Below are 16,890 nucleotides of genomic sequence, written 5' to 3' on the forward strand. Positions count from 1 at the left end.
TCAGTGTTTCGGTCATCCAGTTATACACCATGCTTCCTATCCACAACAACAACAAAACCCACCTGTGCATTAGCCTCCAGGTAATTGTAAAGGACATTAACTGATATAGTCAGATCTCCAGTGCTGAATGGATACTTTCTGTTCCAACCCTGAGGCCCAAACTTCCTCCTCTCCGCCACACAGGCATGAAAGTAACAGAGAGAGAACAGGATGGTCTTAAACTCCTGCTCACGGCTGCACTGATCCAGGATATCCTGGAGAGAAGTCAAAACAATAAGTGAATTGATAAATAAATCAAAACAAATGCACAAAGAACACAAGGAAAGAAAAAAAATCACCTGGTCGAAGTTATCCAGAGCAGCATGTAGATTAGCATGCATGCCTGTAGGAGGTTCATTGGTGATCTTTATAGCATTTTCCAGAATTCCCTGAGTAAAAAAAATAAATCAAACTTTGATGTCACTATTAAAGTGTGCAACCATAATGCAGTGAATGAAATGCTGGTATAGGTTAAGACAGCTGTGAGAATAAATTCATTGTGTAGATGTTGCATTAAAGTGTTAAAGTGAGACAAAGTGTGACTTTTCTTGCATGCTTGCTGAATCTTTACCTGTGGGATAATGTGTTCTTGGGGTGTAGATGCCGGCTCAGCGCTCATAAACACTCTGTAGTCAGGATGGCTGTCTTCACAGCAGCGCTCTAGGAGCTTCTCAAGCGCACCCAGCCAGCGAGCAACCAGATGGATGTTCTGCAGGGAAATGGAAACACATAATCAAAGCTCAATATACTGTAGCATACTCCACAGGCACTGTCATGCTGATTTCTTTTTCAGATTCTCCCCATTCTAACATGAGAAAATGTGTTTTGTCTATTAAAGTAGTTCAAATAAGAGCATCTTTCTTTTAACTGGACCTGCAATATAACCCAGTGACCCTCCTTAGCGGCCTTTTCCATGGCGATTTCAGCCACAGTCTCCTGTCCTTGACCCAGGGAGACATTGTGAAGCTTCCCAAGGTCAATAGTGAAGCCCAGCTTCCTTCCTGGGAAAACAAAGGACTGATTTTTTATGTGCTAACCTAAACACTCTGTTATATAACTGTCACTGAACTGTAAAGCAATGGCTAGACACTTAAATTATTAATAAATCAACACATTGCAGTATACGATCAGGCAATTGTGTTTGGATGCATGCAGCTTTCTGAACAGTACCCAGTGATTCGACATCTTTAAGTGGGTCCACTCCTGGGGAGAGGATGAAGAAAATAGGGGAGGAAGGACCACTTTCTCTAAAGGACTTTGCAAATTCAGTCTTTCGTCCCTCTGTATACTTCACACCGAGCTTCTCTTCAACAAAGTTCCTAGGGTCGGGTTATATTGACATAAACGAATGAACAAACACAGCTTTTAATAGTCCTTATATGGAAACACACCTAAAAATTAGAAAAGACAAAAACACAGTTAAACAAGCAGGAAAACAAATCCTCATCACCTTAGAGCATAGGTCATACGGTCGGGCCTCAGGGCTCTCATCATGATCAGTTTCTGCAGCGAGCTTTTTCCCTTCCACTCCTGAGGAAACTTCTCCTTCTCGGGACACTCTGACTCCACCAGCTTCTTCCAGCGCTTGGGTGAACCTTCAATATCCCGATCCAGACCACGAAACTCGTCAGTGAAACTCATAACCTGGACCGATACAAGGGAGAGAGCAGTTTTTGATTTGCACTGCAATTCAAATGCCAGCAAAAATAAATGCTGCGTGTATGTGCCTGTGAACCTTGATGGCGCTCCATGCCGAGTTGGAAAGAAAGTCAAGTGGGCTGATGTAGCTGTGGTCAATGTTAAAACGCAGCAAGAAGTCCAACTCTCTCACAACTATCTCCTTACTCATCAGGAGCAACTGAAACAGGGAGAACACAGTCAGGGACAAACACAGTCTTTCTCTAACCCTTCCACAAACACATACACACCTGGAAGGCCAGCTGTGCTGTAAAGGTGAGCTTGTCTCTCTCAAATAGTCCCCTGCTGATGTAGTTGAAGGTGGAGTATGTAACACAGTCTATGAGCGTGTTTACTCTGCTCTTTACGTCGTCACAGGCTTCTGCCAGCTCCACTGCTTTGTGGAAAACAACGTTAAAGGCCTGAGAACAAAACGACAAATCAGTTTGTAGGATGTATTTGTTTGCTGCATAATTTCACATAAATTTGGATATTTTACATCTTATGTTATATTCAGTTGTTGGTTCCTAGGTTGTGTTCAGGCCCTATATTTACTTCTGGTTACCTTGAGGCTGAACTGGTACATGGGGTTGATCTTGTTAAGATCATTCATGATAAAGTAGAGCAGAGAAGCTCTGACAGCAACAGGGCGATAGTGTTCTCTGGCTTCATTTATCTTTACTTCATTAACTTTTGCTTCCAGAACCTGCGAATGAGAGATGACAGAAAAAAGAGAAAATATGAAAGGGAGTAAAAAGTAGGTTAACTTGCTGTAATATTCCATTCATGTTACTGCAACGACGCAGACATGTAACCTGATACCTTCATCTCAATCTCAGCAGCAGTGTGCTTTGTGGTCTCAAGCTTCTCCACCAGCACATTGTCACCAAGGAAGTTACTCTCTGCAGCAGACAGCCGGGTTAGCAGCTCGTCCTCCAGAAGCTTCAGCTCAATCTTAAACATGTTCTGCTGCTTTGTCAGTTCACTCTGTAGGAAGACGATGCAAATATATAAAAAGAAGCATACATGGAACCAGAATGATGAATTACATATACTAGACTTTACCAAGAAAACCAAAACCTGCAACAGAGATGAAATAACGCCAGCTGGCCTCATTAAACGATGAACTCCAACATGAGCTGGGACAGCTAAATACCAAACAGCAAATCGAGACTGAGCACACTATTTCCAGTCAGAAAAGGTAGATTGTCCACTCCAGGTAGGGAATTAGTTGCTGCCTGAAGTGGAAAAGTTCAGGTAACTTAGGTCTTGTACACAAGGGAGAAAGGAATTAAGTGGGAGATTGCATACTGCCCCCTTGAGAAGCAAAAGGCAGTGGTTGGGGAGAGGGAGGCCTTAACGTGTCTTAAACACTTAGACTGCTGGTCTCGGACCCAGATAGGCAGTACAAAATGGACACACGCATCAACAGAGAAATCCATCAACTGTTCCACTCTACCTTAAGCTGCTCAAGATCTGGCCTCTCTTGATTCACCACCTGGGCCAGGAGCTGGTCCTCCAATCCATCTCTGGTCACTGTGAAATTAATGAGGGTGGTCTGGGCTTGAATCTCTGGCTTATAGTGAGGATTAGCCAGCTTAGTGTGGAGAATCAGTCTGAAGGCTGGATGGAAGAAACACTCTTTGTCTCCAACCTTTATACAACTGTAGCAGCGGGACAAGTAAGAAGAAGAGGGTGGAGCGTGATAAAATGAATGAACCCAGTGTCATATGAATGATCTGCTATACATGGAAAAGTGGCATTGGTGAGCAAGTTGTGGATAAGTGACGAGATCCTTACTTCCTTACACCCCACCCCCACTCCCTTCTCTCCTTTCTACCTTACCCACTCCCACTCTCTCTCCAATCTACCTTCTCCCCATACCTCCTTAGACCCCCCCTTCCAATTATCCTCTCTCTTTACCCACTCTCTACCATCCCACCCCCACCAGCCTCCTAACCATTTTCTCCTTCTGAATTTACCCACTTCTTCTTCCTTCTGAGCCATAACCCTCAACCCACCTCCTTTGCTTTCAACGCATAAACATGTATCGAAAGGTTCACAAAACCCTACAGATAGGACTGAACATAGATCAATACATTTCTGATGGAACAAATCAGCTCTGTTCATGTGTTCATTTTTTAATAATAATATGTGAAAATTGATTGAATTCTCCTGGAGTCTTACAGTTTTTTTTCTACATCATGTTTAATCTATAACAACATCTTTTTTTGTAACTTTACTGGCAGATTTTATTTTTACAAGGCTTTTATTTTTCAGTGTCCTTATCTGCTACTATCTGCCCTGATGACTAGGTGAGTACTTAACCAAGTAATGCAGTACTTCTTCAAGGAAAAAGCTTTCCCTTAAATTGGGCTTCATTCACAAATATCTGTGTACAAATTTAGTCCAGTTCTTAAAGCACCTGCATAAAGGAAAAAAACTCAATGACAGCATTTCTGTGTGTTACCTGCCCTTCTTGATTGTGTGTCGACCCAGAAGGGGGTCAATAACAGGGTCAATCGTCTCCTCGAGGTTCTCGATGAGGACAGTGTCCCCTGCCACTACAGCCTGTTCAATAACATCTACATATCTGTAACAACATTTAAGATTAATTGATAAAAACTGTAGAAACTGTAGCACTGTTATTATTTCTGAATTGCTACTAAACAAATTTACACTTCCTTGAGCTGTGGAGGTCTCAAGCAAGCATCAACAAAGGAAACACTCACCCTCTCTGCCCCAGACTGACAACCTTGAGGCTGTTACCATAGCGACTCTTAATCCATTTGATGCCCTGCAGCTGAGGGTCGATAAGGAGAGGCCAGCGCTCACCTGCAACAATAAACTCCTTATTTATACACGGAGATGTGCTAAGAAGAAAACCTAGTACCGTAGCGTTTGTAATGTTTGTTATAAAAAGCCAGTTAGACTAAGTGAAAAACTCCACTCACAGTTAGTAAGTATGGTGGCATTCTGGGTAGACATTTTGTCTCCTGGTAAGCCTTCATTGTTCCACTGGGCAACCATTGCATCATCAGTCAACATCGACACTGGATCTAAGCCCTCTGTCATGGGAATGGGGATCTGATAGAAACAATGGTGTGTGTTCATTAGAGAAATAAGACACAAGCTGTTGTGGAACGGCAAAGATACCGGAGGGAATAACTGCATTTGCAGAAGAAAATTAAAGGACATATCTCAGTGTTTTAAGATTTTAACCTTCTGGCTGTGTAGGAACGGCATCCAGAGGTTGTCCAGCAGCTCTTTCCTGTACTTCTTTGAGAAGGATCCGGCATAAGAGATGAAGGCTGCGGTTAGAAGGACGTCCCCACAGAGCGTTTCCTCCTGCTCATGGTACTGAGCCACTGAGTGAGCCCAGCGCACGTTCTCACTCTGAAAAACACACACAGATACAGTTGCTCTGGGTAACACTCAGACAGCTTTTTAAAATGGTCTTGAGCAATAGTTCCCCAGGATTTCTGAAGGTCTTTCAATTTTTTTCTTTGGACATTGGCTGCTTTTGAATCTTTAGGCTTGTTGTTCCTAGCAGCCTGCAAAAACACATGATTTGTTTTCATGTCTTCAGCTGAATCTACCAAAAATGCAAAGATAACACAGTTTGACAGGAATAAAATAGTATTAGAGCTATTAGCCCAAAAAACTGGCAGCAGCATGGTGTGTAGTGTGTCCCTAAAAAATTTGAGGGAAACCTGGCAAGTGGAGGGCAAAAGAAGTTGCAGGCATTAAAAAAAACTAAAGCAAATGAACAGTATCAGAACAGTGTCCTCAAGAAATAGGAAAAAATTTAACAAAGACACAAAACACAAAAACAATGACACAGGATCAACTAGCCCCTAAATGAACTGTTCCTTGAAGCGTATTCAGAAATAGTCTGAGTGGAGGGGTCGCTGAGACTAAGAGGTTTCCCTTCTTAAAGAGGGGAAACTGGGGGAAAAGACTGAGGTATGCCAAATACACAAGAACTGCGCTGAAAATCAGTGACAACAGGTCTGATGGAGTGATGAATACAAATGTCACATTTGTGGTTCAAATGATTACTTAATTCTTCAGCGTGACAATGATTCTCAATGCAGTAAAAGCATAAATGGATAGAAAAACGCACAATTAACACTATCAGAGCCCGGACCTCAACATTATTGAAGCAGTGTGGGATCATCTGGACAGAACAGAACAAGAGTCAGCCAACATTTAAAGAAGAGCTTCCAATGTCCTTCAACATGCCTGGAGAGCTATTCCTGAAAAATACTGGATTTTTTTGAGAGATTACAAGAAAGCCTTCCTACGGGAGTTCGGGCTGTGTTGCAGATAATAAAGGTGGTCATAGCATATAACAACTGTACAAAGTCTGTTTTTGCCTATACTGTATTTACATGTAGGTAAGCACATTTTTAAGTAAATCACAGAATCTATTTCCCTTTTTCCCAGCAGAATATAAAGAAATGAGAGGTGGCTTATGACTTTTGCACAGCACTGTAAACTTACCTCTAGTCCTTTGACCAGCCGATTAGCAAGCTCTATTGTCTTGTTTGTGCGGTTGACCTCTTCCTGAAAGCGAAGTTTCTCTGATGTTGCCTTCTCAAAAGCTATTTTCAGAGTTTCCAGACTACTATCCAGCTCCTGAGAAAGGAGAAAAGGGAACAGATGAAAATATTATGAATGCTGGCATTTGCAAATAACTAATTAATTTTGTTGTCAAGCACCAAATAATCCAATCTGTCCAATTTAAACAGACGTACAGCTAGTTTTTTCCGCAGGGCGTCTAGCTTCTCAGCAGCCTCAGCCAAATCAGCGTTAGCCTGAGTCAGACACATTCTCTTCATCTCTACCTCGCAGAGCACCTGGAAACAAGCACATCCTTACAGCTGAAACTAAAATACAGTATAACCTTTGTTATAAGGAACATCATCCAAAATAACAAACAGCTTGTCTAATCAACATATTCATCAAATATTCTTCATATAATCCTATAATAAAGAAATAAGAGACGAGATGTACTTACAAAAATCTATCCAAGGCAGCACAAGTTTTGGGGAAAAAGGCAAAAAAACAAATCAAACAAACAAAGTGTTTTACACAGAAAAAAAATATAGCAAATGGATTAGCCTGGATGACACTAACTATATGTGGCAGATGGTTTAGATGTTTACCTCGTGGAAGCGGATGATGTTGATCACCCATGCACAAAGGCCCGCAGCGGCAGAGGATTTCTGTTTTACAAAGTCAGGGTTGAACTCTGGGTCACTGAGGTATTCATCTCTCACACATCTCACCGTGGCCTCAGGGATGTTCTCTTTGTCAAAGTTTACCAGAGCCTGCAGGAAGTCATCCACCTGCACAAGCATTTGTGTGCAAACGGGTGTGCGTTACATCAAATGGTTTCAAATTAACAAAATATTTTTCAACATTTTTGAATTCTAAATCCTGAGTCAAAAAGTAGAATTAACTACAAAAAAAAAGAGTGTGAACATTGCTTTAGTTGTTACTTTTTTCAACCAGCATAGTGCCTCACAGAGGTTAAACCTCTCTTTAAAAAAAGAGTGTTTGAGCCAAGGTGGTATCAACAACACAGGATACAGGAGATATTAAAAATATGAAAGAACCCTATAATACAAAAATTAAATATGAATGGGTTCATCAAAGCATATCAGATTGAAAAGTGCAAACAGTCACAGAACAAAATAAGTGCAGTTGCAATCAATATTAAATTGGAGTTGTGCAAGGATGAAGACTAAAAGAGAAGGTCGTGCTTTAAATGTTAAATATTTTTATCTCAGATGATTAGAGAGATTTTTTTTTTGGTTTTGTATTCGTTTTATGGTTTTCATTCATCCATTTATTTTTCTAATAGTGTATCCAGTTCAGGTTTGCAGTGGGACTGGAGCCTATCCTAGCTTTCAAATGAAAGGTTGGTACACGGACAGGTCACCAGATCTACCATAACACTAACCTAAAATGGATTTACTTTGGTGGTATCAAGCCATTAAATAAAGGAAAACTAAAACCTAAAAATCCTATCACCTTGCTCATGACCACCTTGGAAGCTTTCCAGCTGCGATCTTTGGGGATTCGGCCTTGAGGAGCCAGTAGCACTAGAACAGCTGCTGAGACGTTGGTGACGATGGCTGGAGGGTTGGGAAACGTCCTCAGCTCTGTCAGGTTTAACTAGATCAAACAGATGCACACGAATGCACAAACGCCCACATTTTTAATCAGGGGCCTGAGCTCAGGACAACTTTATTAGATTTCTTTTATGCTTGCAATGGACTCATAAAATAAATTGAATGAAATGAAGTAAAACTTTATGTGTGTGCAAGTGTTTTACTCTGTTGAGTGTATTGAGAGCTGTGTTGGCTGCCTGTAGGGCAGGTTCAGCCTTCGCCAAGTCCTCTTCAGTCTCCTGTTGCTGTTTGGTCACTTTAGCTTGGATTGCTGCCACCTGAATCACAAAAATACAACACGCGCGTGTGTGTGTATGCTGTGAATGGATTGCTGAAAGTTTGGCTTGTTTCTGACCTATGTTATTACTTCTCTGCCCTCTCTTCTCTAATGGCCCTCTCATTGACAAAGTGGTTTAAAATGAACCTCAAAATGTGCAGTAATTCTGAAAATACATGGCTTTAAGTGTGTCATTTTGCTGCTCGAGAGGCCCTAGAATCACACTCTTACCCTCTGCTCCTCAGCATCAGCTACAGCTCTCTCTTGGTTCAGCTTGTCTGTCTGTTGTCCTATTTTAGCAATGAGGGCTTCGATGTCCGTGTTTCTCTGCCACAGCTCTACCTCCTGCACTGCTAACTTCGCTTTGAGGTCCTCCACCTAAAGGAAAAAAAAAAGTAAGAACAAGAAACATTGCACTGGTGCAATGTGGTGTTATTTTCCCCCTGACCTGTGACGCCGTAGTCTGCAGTTTTTGAAGTCCATTCTCTAATCTTTCCATCTTCTGAGTCAGCTCTGTGCGTTTCTTCCTCAACAGGTTGCCGTACAACTTCATAAACTCTAGGAAACTCTTTGGTGTGGTATAGTTGAAGTGCTTCTCACTCTGCTGGTATTTGACACTCACCTGTGAGATGAATTCACAACAAGAAAACCAAGAAATCATATCAAAGAAGACATCAAGTGGGGTCATCGCTCGCAGTGCTGTGCCGCAGCTCTTACCTCATTGACACTCGTGTGAGCGTAGGAGATGAACTCACTGATAGATGCCCTCACATTTGGCTGCACAGTATGAACACACACATTGATTCACTTCACTGAGAGAGTAAGAAGAACCTTCTTATTTGATTTATTCACATAAAAGTAGCTATAGACATGTGTCTAAGTTAATAGCTATTTTAGTTCCTGTTTATGCTTATTAGGTATCTATTATTTGAAACACTTGCATAATCAGTATCAGAGTCAGTACTTTTAAAAGCAGCTTTAAAATGTATGACAGAATTTAAACGCGAAGCACCTCCAGTCCAGGTATTTTCTCTATGAAAGTAGAGCTGACGGACTGCAGAGCAAGCTGAGGCCAAGAGTGGAACCAGTTTATGGCTGTACAGTTTACTAGGGCTGGAAACTTCCGTGCACGTGTCCTTAACGTGAATCCAACTGGAGAGAAACATAAGACGACCTGGAGGGCAGAAAGGGTGACAGAAGGATTTGGTGAGATGACTATCAACACTGATCATTACATCACAGTTTCTACGTGGTTTACATTATAGACCTTGAGCTGTCTTCGTATCCTTTCGATGAAAAAGCTCCAGCAGTTGTCTCTGGTATCTATGAGTCCTAATCCCCTCAGCTCCATACGGATTGATGAAACAATCATATCTGCTTCTTCATCACTAAAAAGGTCAGGAATATCCCCTAAAAATGCAAAGAATGCGAGCTCACTGTATATTTGTTCTTTCTTATATAGTCACTCTTACTTGGAGCAGGTCTATGTGACCAAATGAGCCTTCTCTGCTATCTATTCAAATGCACAACTCTGTGCTGTCAAAGCCACTGACACCATCCAAAAATATTTTTTGCAGAAATGACATTCATTTCTTAGATCTGACAGCAAAAGACAGCTATTAAAGCAGAAATCTCAGTTATCTCAGTTCAGGTCTGTGTAGCCAAACCTGAGGCCAGCATGTCGTTGATCAGCACCAGGAAGCGCTCATCTGGAATCTGGGCATCTGTGTGAAGAAACACTGTCCCAATATTCTTCACCCCCACCTTTATATACAATGCAGCTATGTCACTCTGCAGACAAGGGTTGCAGCAAACACAAAGCAGGGAAAAAAAACATCCCAAATCACTCAAAACAGATGTGTTATGATATACAACCGTGTTTTGCATGTGGAAGTGCATATTTACTTTGAGGTCATTGATTCCATAACCTTTACGCAGCGTGATCTGGAAAACCTCCAGCATGCTGAGGAAAGCAGCCAGTCGACACAGGCTCTGCTTCCCACTCCCACCAACCCCAACCAGCAGGGCATTACCATAGGGGGCCTCCAGTATACGACTGATGCGACACCTGGGCACAAACACAGAATTGATGGTGTGTTTCTTGCCTGTGGTTTACATTTGCTTTGTAAATTCTTTTTTGTGCATGTTAGTTTGTGTCTGTGTGTGTCTCTTACACATGCTGGATCGCTTCTTCAAACAGTACCAAGTCCATGACAGCGTGCAACTCATTATAGTGCTCTAGAGCATCAGCCAGTGTCTTCTGGAGCTTCTCCCAGTCTGAAGCCTGACAAGAAAGGAAAAATAAAACAAATAAACTTGTCTCTCTTGAGGAAAGCCAGCACTGCTCCGTGTCTACGTGGTACATTCCATATACAATGAAACTAAGATGCCACACACATATCAAAGACAGGCAATCTTTTTGCTAGCGACAATACAGTCATCCTCATTTCTGGTTTCTGTCAGAGCAGATACGACACATCTGCCACATCTGTGCCAGGAGGCCACTAAATAAGTATGCTACAGTACTGATTCAAGTGATAAGCAATTAAACTCCCATAAAGTATTTGACTACACTCTTAACTCTTATTTTAAACTCTATAAAGAACTTGGAGTGCAGACTAGCTTGTGTGTGTATGAATGTGTCAAACCTGGTGATAGCGAGGCTCTCCCACTCCCTGGGCAAAGTGGCAGTACACCAAAGGCTGGTGGATAAAGATGGACTCATCTATTCCCTGGAGAGGTTGGCAGGACAAACAAACAAGAAAATACTGAACATGCCATAGCTGACTTTAATACTAAATACCAAAAGCATCACTTCTGCGATACCTCTTACATTTTGAAACATTTTTAAGATTAAGGTCGCATTTTAAATCGCCCATGTCTTACTTCGAAATATCTCTTGCCAGTGTCCAACAGGATTTTATTAAAGAGTTCCACATCTTTTTCTTCCATCAGTTTGTCTGAGTAGACCCTGGAGCTCTCATGAAGCCACAGGTGCACCAGGTCCATGGGGTAACGGATGCTTTCTGGCAAGGCAAACAGGATGCCCTATACAGAAATCGTATTAATAAACACATAACTATGCCACGAGAGAACTTTTGACACCAGATTTTTCAGTTTTTCAGCATTAACATTCCTACAAAAGTAAAATATAAGGCAAGCCACCACCAATGACAGTTTTGCAAATGCATTCATATGACGTTTTTGTATTTGCTGCCATGAGTGAAAAAAGGAGTCAACAGCATGCTTTTAACCAGTTCAAGGAAATGATCTTTAACAGAAGTAAGTATTGTTTCAGTTATATTTTTATGTTTTCATTTTTTTCTGGATGACTGAGAAAAGTGTGTTACCTGAAATATGTTGGAAAGGTCTCGCAGATTGAAGATATAGTGGAAGCGTATGGCTGTAGGAAGAAAGTTCTGGCTCATTTTCTGGTGCAGGCAGATAGCTGCCTGTTTGAGGAGAATCAAAAGATAGTGACACAGAAACAGATGAATGTTGTCTCAAGTCAGGTTTTAATACAAATGAATGCTGCACTAGCACTGTAAGTGTACAGTACCTGAATGAGAGTTCCAACTGAGCGAGAGACCCCGTAGCTAAATCCTCCCTGAAGAAAGTGAGCTGACAAGATGCTGGAGAAGATGGTAGCTAATGCATCAGCACTGGGGAAATGCACTGCAAACACTGAGAAATGCCTCTGAAATGGAGGCAGTAAAGATTTTACCAACAGGAATCTGTGGCTGGACCCACTTAAACTGAGAAAGTTGCATTCTGAACTACCTTTAAAATTTTCTTATTAGCTAAAAATGGTTTCTGCATGTCTTTGAAACACAAAAGAAAAACAGGCAAAAGAAAACATAAACATGGTTCCCTTTGAAACAAATTTTCTAAATACGTATTCAATGAAATTATGTATAAAGCCATAGTGATCAAGTATAGTTTCAGTAGATATGAGAATATTGATAATAATATTTACGAACAAATACAATTTACGCATAAAGAACTTGCAAATGTGTGGCAGTACCTGCAGTCTGGGATTGATAGAGAAGCTTCCAGCTGTTGGGTTCATACAGGTGATATACTGGCAGTTATGGATTTCTTTCAAAATCAGCCGCTGTCTGTCATACCTACAGTACAAAGATCTGTTGGTTAAAATTCACACTAAGCACTAAACTCTGTGTAACAGTTGTGTACAGAGTAAAGATGTGTAATTGTACACTTTGGCAGTATGAAAGCAGTATAAATACGCGAGTCCATCACGTGCATCTTATCCTACCAGTGGCTGTAATCAAGGTGCTGGCGGATGAGCGTGTGTGGCTGGACAGTCCCATAAACATCCACCTCAGGCATGTTGAGGTCATCTATGAAGTAGATAAGTCTCTTGGCGGTGGGAGGACCAAATTTACGACCAGCTTTCTTCTCTAGAGGTTTCTCCAAGACGCCTGGAGTACATTTAATACACAAGACAGTTTAGGAAAATGACAAAGTGACAACAGTCTTCACAAAAACTCACTGACTGAAAATCTAAACAATTTGAAGAAAAAAGAATTGAAGATACAGGGAAACTCAGTTTCAAAATTCAGAAAGAAAATTGATGAAGCCTGTGCCATTCAGTCAGTATGAATAGGCAAACGCAATTAGATATTACCACAGCAACATAATGTAAAGACAGGAAGCACACATATCTCAGTAGAAGCCTTTTTTTCAGATTATTAGATTTGTCCTATTATATTTCATATTATATTATAATATGTATTATACAATTTGCTATATTAATAAAAAAATACACACGTGAAAAAAATCTGTTTGTGTATGCTCATTTCAGAGATCCTTACGCTGGAGCATGGCAGATGTGGTGTAGTAGTTGAAGGGAACTTTTGCTACTATATAATCCTCCTTCAGCTTAGCGACTTTATCAGACACCAGAATAGTTTTTCCCACTCCTGCATTGCCCACTAACATGATAGGTTTGCCTCTCTGAAGCAGAAGGTCCATGAAGTAGGTGAGACAGATGGTCTCTGGAGTGTGGACAAGCACCGTCTGAAACAGACAGCGGATGAGCGCACTGAGAGATCTAAATCAACATGTAATGATTATACAGGACACTCTGGCCTGCTGTAGACAACCACACGCATTCATTAGTCTAATAACATACCTGTAACGGAATATCAGGCTCCAGCTCAAATGGCACCATCTTCTCACTCCACGGAGTAAACTTTTTAGTCTCAGGGTCAATGAAATAGTCAAAGACGGTCCCTTGTGAGGGAAACTTTACGGCTCTCATCTCTTTGGACCACCAGCGGCTAAATTCAGCACGGTAGTCATTGAGCTATAAAGGTAAAACACTGTCATTATATGGTATAATAATGTGAATTATCTGATACGATTAGAAGAAACAGTTAGTCACTACACACATGATCTTGAAAGAGAGCGCCTCCAAAAGCCCAGACACAGGCAAAGACAAAGTAGATCTCATAGAGTTCTCTGGGAGAATCGGCTGGAGTGTTGTCCTCAATCAGCAAGCAGTCCAACAACGAGCACAATGTCTGATTGAGCAAAACACAGACATGCTGCATGTGACTGAACAATAACAACAGAAAAATATAATATTATAGCTCCGTAGGCTGCATTTGATATCCATAAAACCCTACATGTACCTGCACCATGCTGTTTTCTGGAATGGGTGTGATGGTTTTCAGGTTGCAGCGAACTTGTTCCAGACAGTATGGCACGTACTTATCAAACAAAATAGTGAGGTTGGCTCGCTCTGACTGGGCTTGCCGTGTGTCGATCCAACTTGTCACATAACTGAAAACACAGTAAAGGCAGCTCTGCTAACCAAGATAACCTTAAGAAAATCAAAGAAACGGAAGACTGTGATTTCACGCGTGCATTTAAGCATTGTGTTTGTCTTACGAGCTCCAACCCAAGTCCTGTGGGTTGACATAGAGTATTCCTGCCCTTGACACTGTAGCTGGAGTAGCAGCCTTCAGATGAGAGATCTCAAAGAGAAGACGCATGGACGAGGACAAGCCGATCCTCTCGTTACTGGCAAGTGTCAGAACCTGGAGGGAAAAGCAGAAGGAGTGGAGCTCAAGCATTGGTTCAAAAATATAAAGTATGCACTAACTTAATGACTGGCATCAGCAGAAATGTATATAAATATTAATTACTTATTTGGAATTTGGTTAAGTTAATACAAAAAGAACGAGACATATTCAAACTCCTGGATGAAAGACAAAAATGTAACATTAGCAGAATGCAAACATAGAGATGATCTCTCACCTTATTGTCATCCATAACTGTGTTGAGTGACTCGATCCACATAGGGTCAATATCCCCATCCAGAACAATCCATTTGGGTCCATCATGGCCCACCGAGGTCAGCTCTCTCATGGTAGAGGAGAACAGGCCTGTAAAAGGAAACAGTGACACATACAATAGTAAATCCATTTTTACATACTAAACCATCACTGCAGCAAAAAAGGTATTGAATGCAAAATTGTGAAATGAACTCGTAATGAAATTATTGCACACGAAACCTATTTAAACGGGCTGTGAAATAGAAAAAGTGCATTAACTTTCTAATTATTTCTGAGAGGAGGCTTTGGAATAAATTATGGTCTTGGCACCAAAATAAATCAGACTTGACAGCGACCCAAATTCTGGAGGAAAAACTGGTTCTCTTGATCATCATTTATTGCACATGAAATCCTTTGTATAATCCTCCTGCTTCTCACCATCCTTCCACTCTCTGGTAGCAGGGTGCAGGTATCCAAACAGCTCATCTGTGGTGACAGCTTTAGGGTTAATATCATTCCATAAGGGCTTCATCTTCATGTTTGCATAAGTCCTATGAAGAGTCTTTAAGATCTGATAAGTAAACAAGATCATTTATATAAGTGGTTTAATTAATATGTTTGGACATATTTTGGGTACAAGAAGTTGGATCACACAGATATTTAAAAAAAAAACCCCACATAAACAGTTTTAAAAATGTTCATTAGTTGAGTTAACCTGACTTTTTCCAGTACCCGGTCCACCAACTACAAATACAGAATGTCTAACAGCCAGCAGCTCCTCCAGCTGGGTCACCTGCAAACATGGAATCACATTAATGGTGGGATTTCTGAAAAAAATACTCTAAAATACTGCAAGTTCACTCAGAGAGATGTCTCATCTTACAATAAAAAAAATACAACCAAAATTATTAACAGCTAGTTTATGTTACAAACCACAAAGCTTTATATATTGTTCCTCTATTGACCCGTGGGAATTATGCATTTTCCCCAATTTAAAATTAGCTCAGAACTTTATGAATGTGTTAGTAAAGTGATAAGTATCTGGCACGTTGATTTCAGATCATCCTTAACTATCATTGCTCATATGTCACTGAAAAAGAAGCAGTTTAACACTTAATTTAATACTTCTATTAGATTTTAAAGATTTTTGTCTATTAAGTCACTAATTGAATGAACACAATAGGAGGCAACTGATTAGTGTTTATATATTGGAAGCTTTATGAACTGCGTGTCTGTATTTCCTTATTCCCTGCAAAAAAAAACTAAACAGAAATACTGCAGGGAAAAATGGAACGAGGAGCAGCCACAGTGAACTGTCAGATGAAGAGCTGCAGGTGACAGACTCCACCTCCAGGTTCACAGCGAGGTAACAGATCCTTTCACTGTGCTCTGCTGTCTGCAGACTCAGGCCATCCACGGTACGAAAACCTCATCACGGTGCTCACAGAATGATGGAAAAAGGTAAATAATCACTTGACATTTTAATTATAACAACTGTTTTTCTTTTTCCCACAATTCTGAGAAATCTAGAATTAAACTTTGTTCACCGTTACCAGCACTAACGAAAGGTGTTGCCAAATAAATGAGGAATTAAAACCAACTATAGTATATAATAAAAACACAGATGAACCTTAAGTATGAAATTTTCCTCAGGCTGCAGACGCAGCTCACTGACTGACTGGCGAACAGCATTTTCTAGCTTTGGGTCTCTCTTCCTGGGCACATCCAGCTGTGGAAAGAGGTCACTGATCAACCCAAGGAAGATGGGAACATCACTCGTCACGATCTTAGGAAGGTTGAAGTCTCTAAGAGCCCGCATCAACACCTGGTGAGACAATGTTGGGCGCACAGTTTTGATGAGGCAATTTCTGATAACCTCAAATTTCTGGAAACAACCGTGAGAGCTGAAACACTTCAGTGTAAAGAACAGCTCTCATTAGTGATCGCGAAGAGATACACACCTGTTCTTCAGGTCTGCTACGCTCCTCTCTCTTCAGAGATCCAGCCACAACCAGCACTGATTTGATAGCCCGCAAACCCCAATCATAATGATCCTGACAAAATAAGCAATTTAAGTGCTTGTGGATGTTATAATAGAAGGACACAAACAGCAGGCTTAAGCTTAGAGATAGTAGTCCACACAGTATAAGCAAAAATAGTATTTTAGTATTTTTATTAATTTACTATATTCACTACATCACACACAGAGGAACTGGAATATAAATAGGAAGGTTATGGTGATTAATCTTCACACCTAAACACAAAACCAGAATCTGATGAATGGCACTACCACTACTTTGCATTTTAATAAAAGCTGGACCACACTTCTGATGCCTATAAGAACGTTGACAGGGAAATTAAATTCCTCTTCTTCCCTCCACTCATCAGAAAAACCCCCTGAAGAAATAGTCAG

The 16,890-nt window shown here is 40.8% G+C and overlaps 1 protein-coding gene across 3 annotated transcripts in view; it reads right to left on the reverse strand.

Moving 5' to 3' along the window:
• The window catches only part of dnah9l (dynein, axonemal, heavy polypeptide 9 like), a 36,576-nt gene that overhangs the window by 3,206 nt on the left and 16,480 nt on the right, over positions 1–16,890 (reverse strand). Inside the window, exons 39-83 of one of the 3 annotated variants that reach the window (XM_013270477.3) lie at positions 16,439–16,531; positions 16,108–16,302; positions 15,193–15,270; positions 14,916–15,048; positions 14,461–14,588; positions 14,092–14,240; positions 13,833–13,983; positions 13,590–13,721; positions 13,331–13,504; positions 13,011–13,215; positions 12,452–12,617; positions 12,200–12,302; positions 11,735–11,872; positions 11,526–11,627; positions 11,062–11,223; positions 10,824–10,907; positions 10,350–10,459; positions 10,081–10,243; positions 9,843–9,966; positions 9,443–9,585; positions 9,188–9,349; positions 8,893–8,952; positions 8,624–8,797; positions 8,407–8,553; positions 8,063–8,176; positions 7,759–7,902; positions 6,888–7,070; positions 6,740–6,745; positions 6,477–6,578; positions 6,223–6,357; positions 4,939–5,112; positions 4,671–4,803; positions 4,449–4,551; positions 4,187–4,309; positions 3,176–3,380; positions 2,539–2,703; positions 2,282–2,422; positions 1,968–2,138; positions 1,775–1,897; positions 1,490–1,683; positions 1,210–1,358; positions 913–1,040; positions 611–748; positions 339–428; positions 63–254 (exon numbers count right to left, since the gene is read on the reverse strand). In XM_013270477.3, the coding sequence (XP_013125931.2) occupies positions 63–254; positions 339–428; positions 611–748; positions 913–1,040; positions 1,210–1,358; positions 1,490–1,683; positions 1,775–1,897; positions 1,968–2,138; positions 2,282–2,422; positions 2,539–2,703; positions 3,176–3,380; positions 4,187–4,309; positions 4,449–4,551; positions 4,671–4,803; positions 4,939–5,112; positions 6,223–6,357; positions 6,477–6,578; positions 6,740–6,745; positions 6,888–7,070; positions 7,759–7,902; positions 8,063–8,176; positions 8,407–8,553; positions 8,624–8,797; positions 8,893–8,952; positions 9,188–9,349; positions 9,443–9,585; positions 9,843–9,966; positions 10,081–10,243; positions 10,350–10,459; positions 10,824–10,907; positions 11,062–11,223; positions 11,526–11,627; positions 11,735–11,872; positions 12,200–12,302; positions 12,452–12,617; positions 13,011–13,215; positions 13,331–13,504; positions 13,590–13,721; positions 13,833–13,983; positions 14,092–14,240; positions 14,461–14,588; positions 14,916–15,048; positions 15,193–15,270; positions 16,108–16,302; positions 16,439–16,531 (6,189 nt within the window). Of the gene's footprint in view, positions 1–62; positions 255–338; positions 429–610; positions 749–912; positions 1,041–1,209; positions 1,359–1,489; positions 1,684–1,774; positions 1,898–1,967; positions 2,139–2,281; positions 2,423–2,538; positions 2,704–3,175; positions 3,381–4,186; positions 4,310–4,448; positions 4,552–4,670; positions 4,804–4,938; positions 5,113–6,222; positions 6,358–6,476; positions 6,579–6,739; positions 6,746–6,887; positions 7,071–7,758; positions 7,903–8,062; positions 8,177–8,406; positions 8,554–8,623; positions 8,798–8,892; positions 8,953–9,187; positions 9,350–9,442; positions 9,586–9,842; positions 9,967–10,080; positions 10,244–10,349; positions 10,460–10,823; positions 10,908–11,061; positions 11,224–11,525; positions 11,628–11,734; positions 11,873–12,199; positions 12,303–12,451; positions 12,618–13,010; positions 13,216–13,330; positions 13,505–13,589; positions 13,722–13,832; positions 13,984–14,091; positions 14,241–14,460; positions 14,589–14,915; positions 15,049–15,192; positions 15,271–16,107; positions 16,303–16,438; positions 16,532–16,890 lie in introns of those variants that run through there. The other 2 variants (XR_003215027.1, XM_025900600.1) reach the window with 2 other exon arrangements.

This window comes from Oreochromis niloticus, linkage group LG18 (genome assembly GCF_001858045.2).
Source record: "Oreochromis niloticus isolate F11D_XX linkage group LG18, O_niloticus_UMD_NMBU, whole genome shotgun sequence".
In the NCBI taxonomy this organism is placed as follows: domain Eukaryota; kingdom Metazoa; phylum Chordata; class Actinopteri; order Cichliformes; family Cichlidae; genus Oreochromis; species Oreochromis niloticus.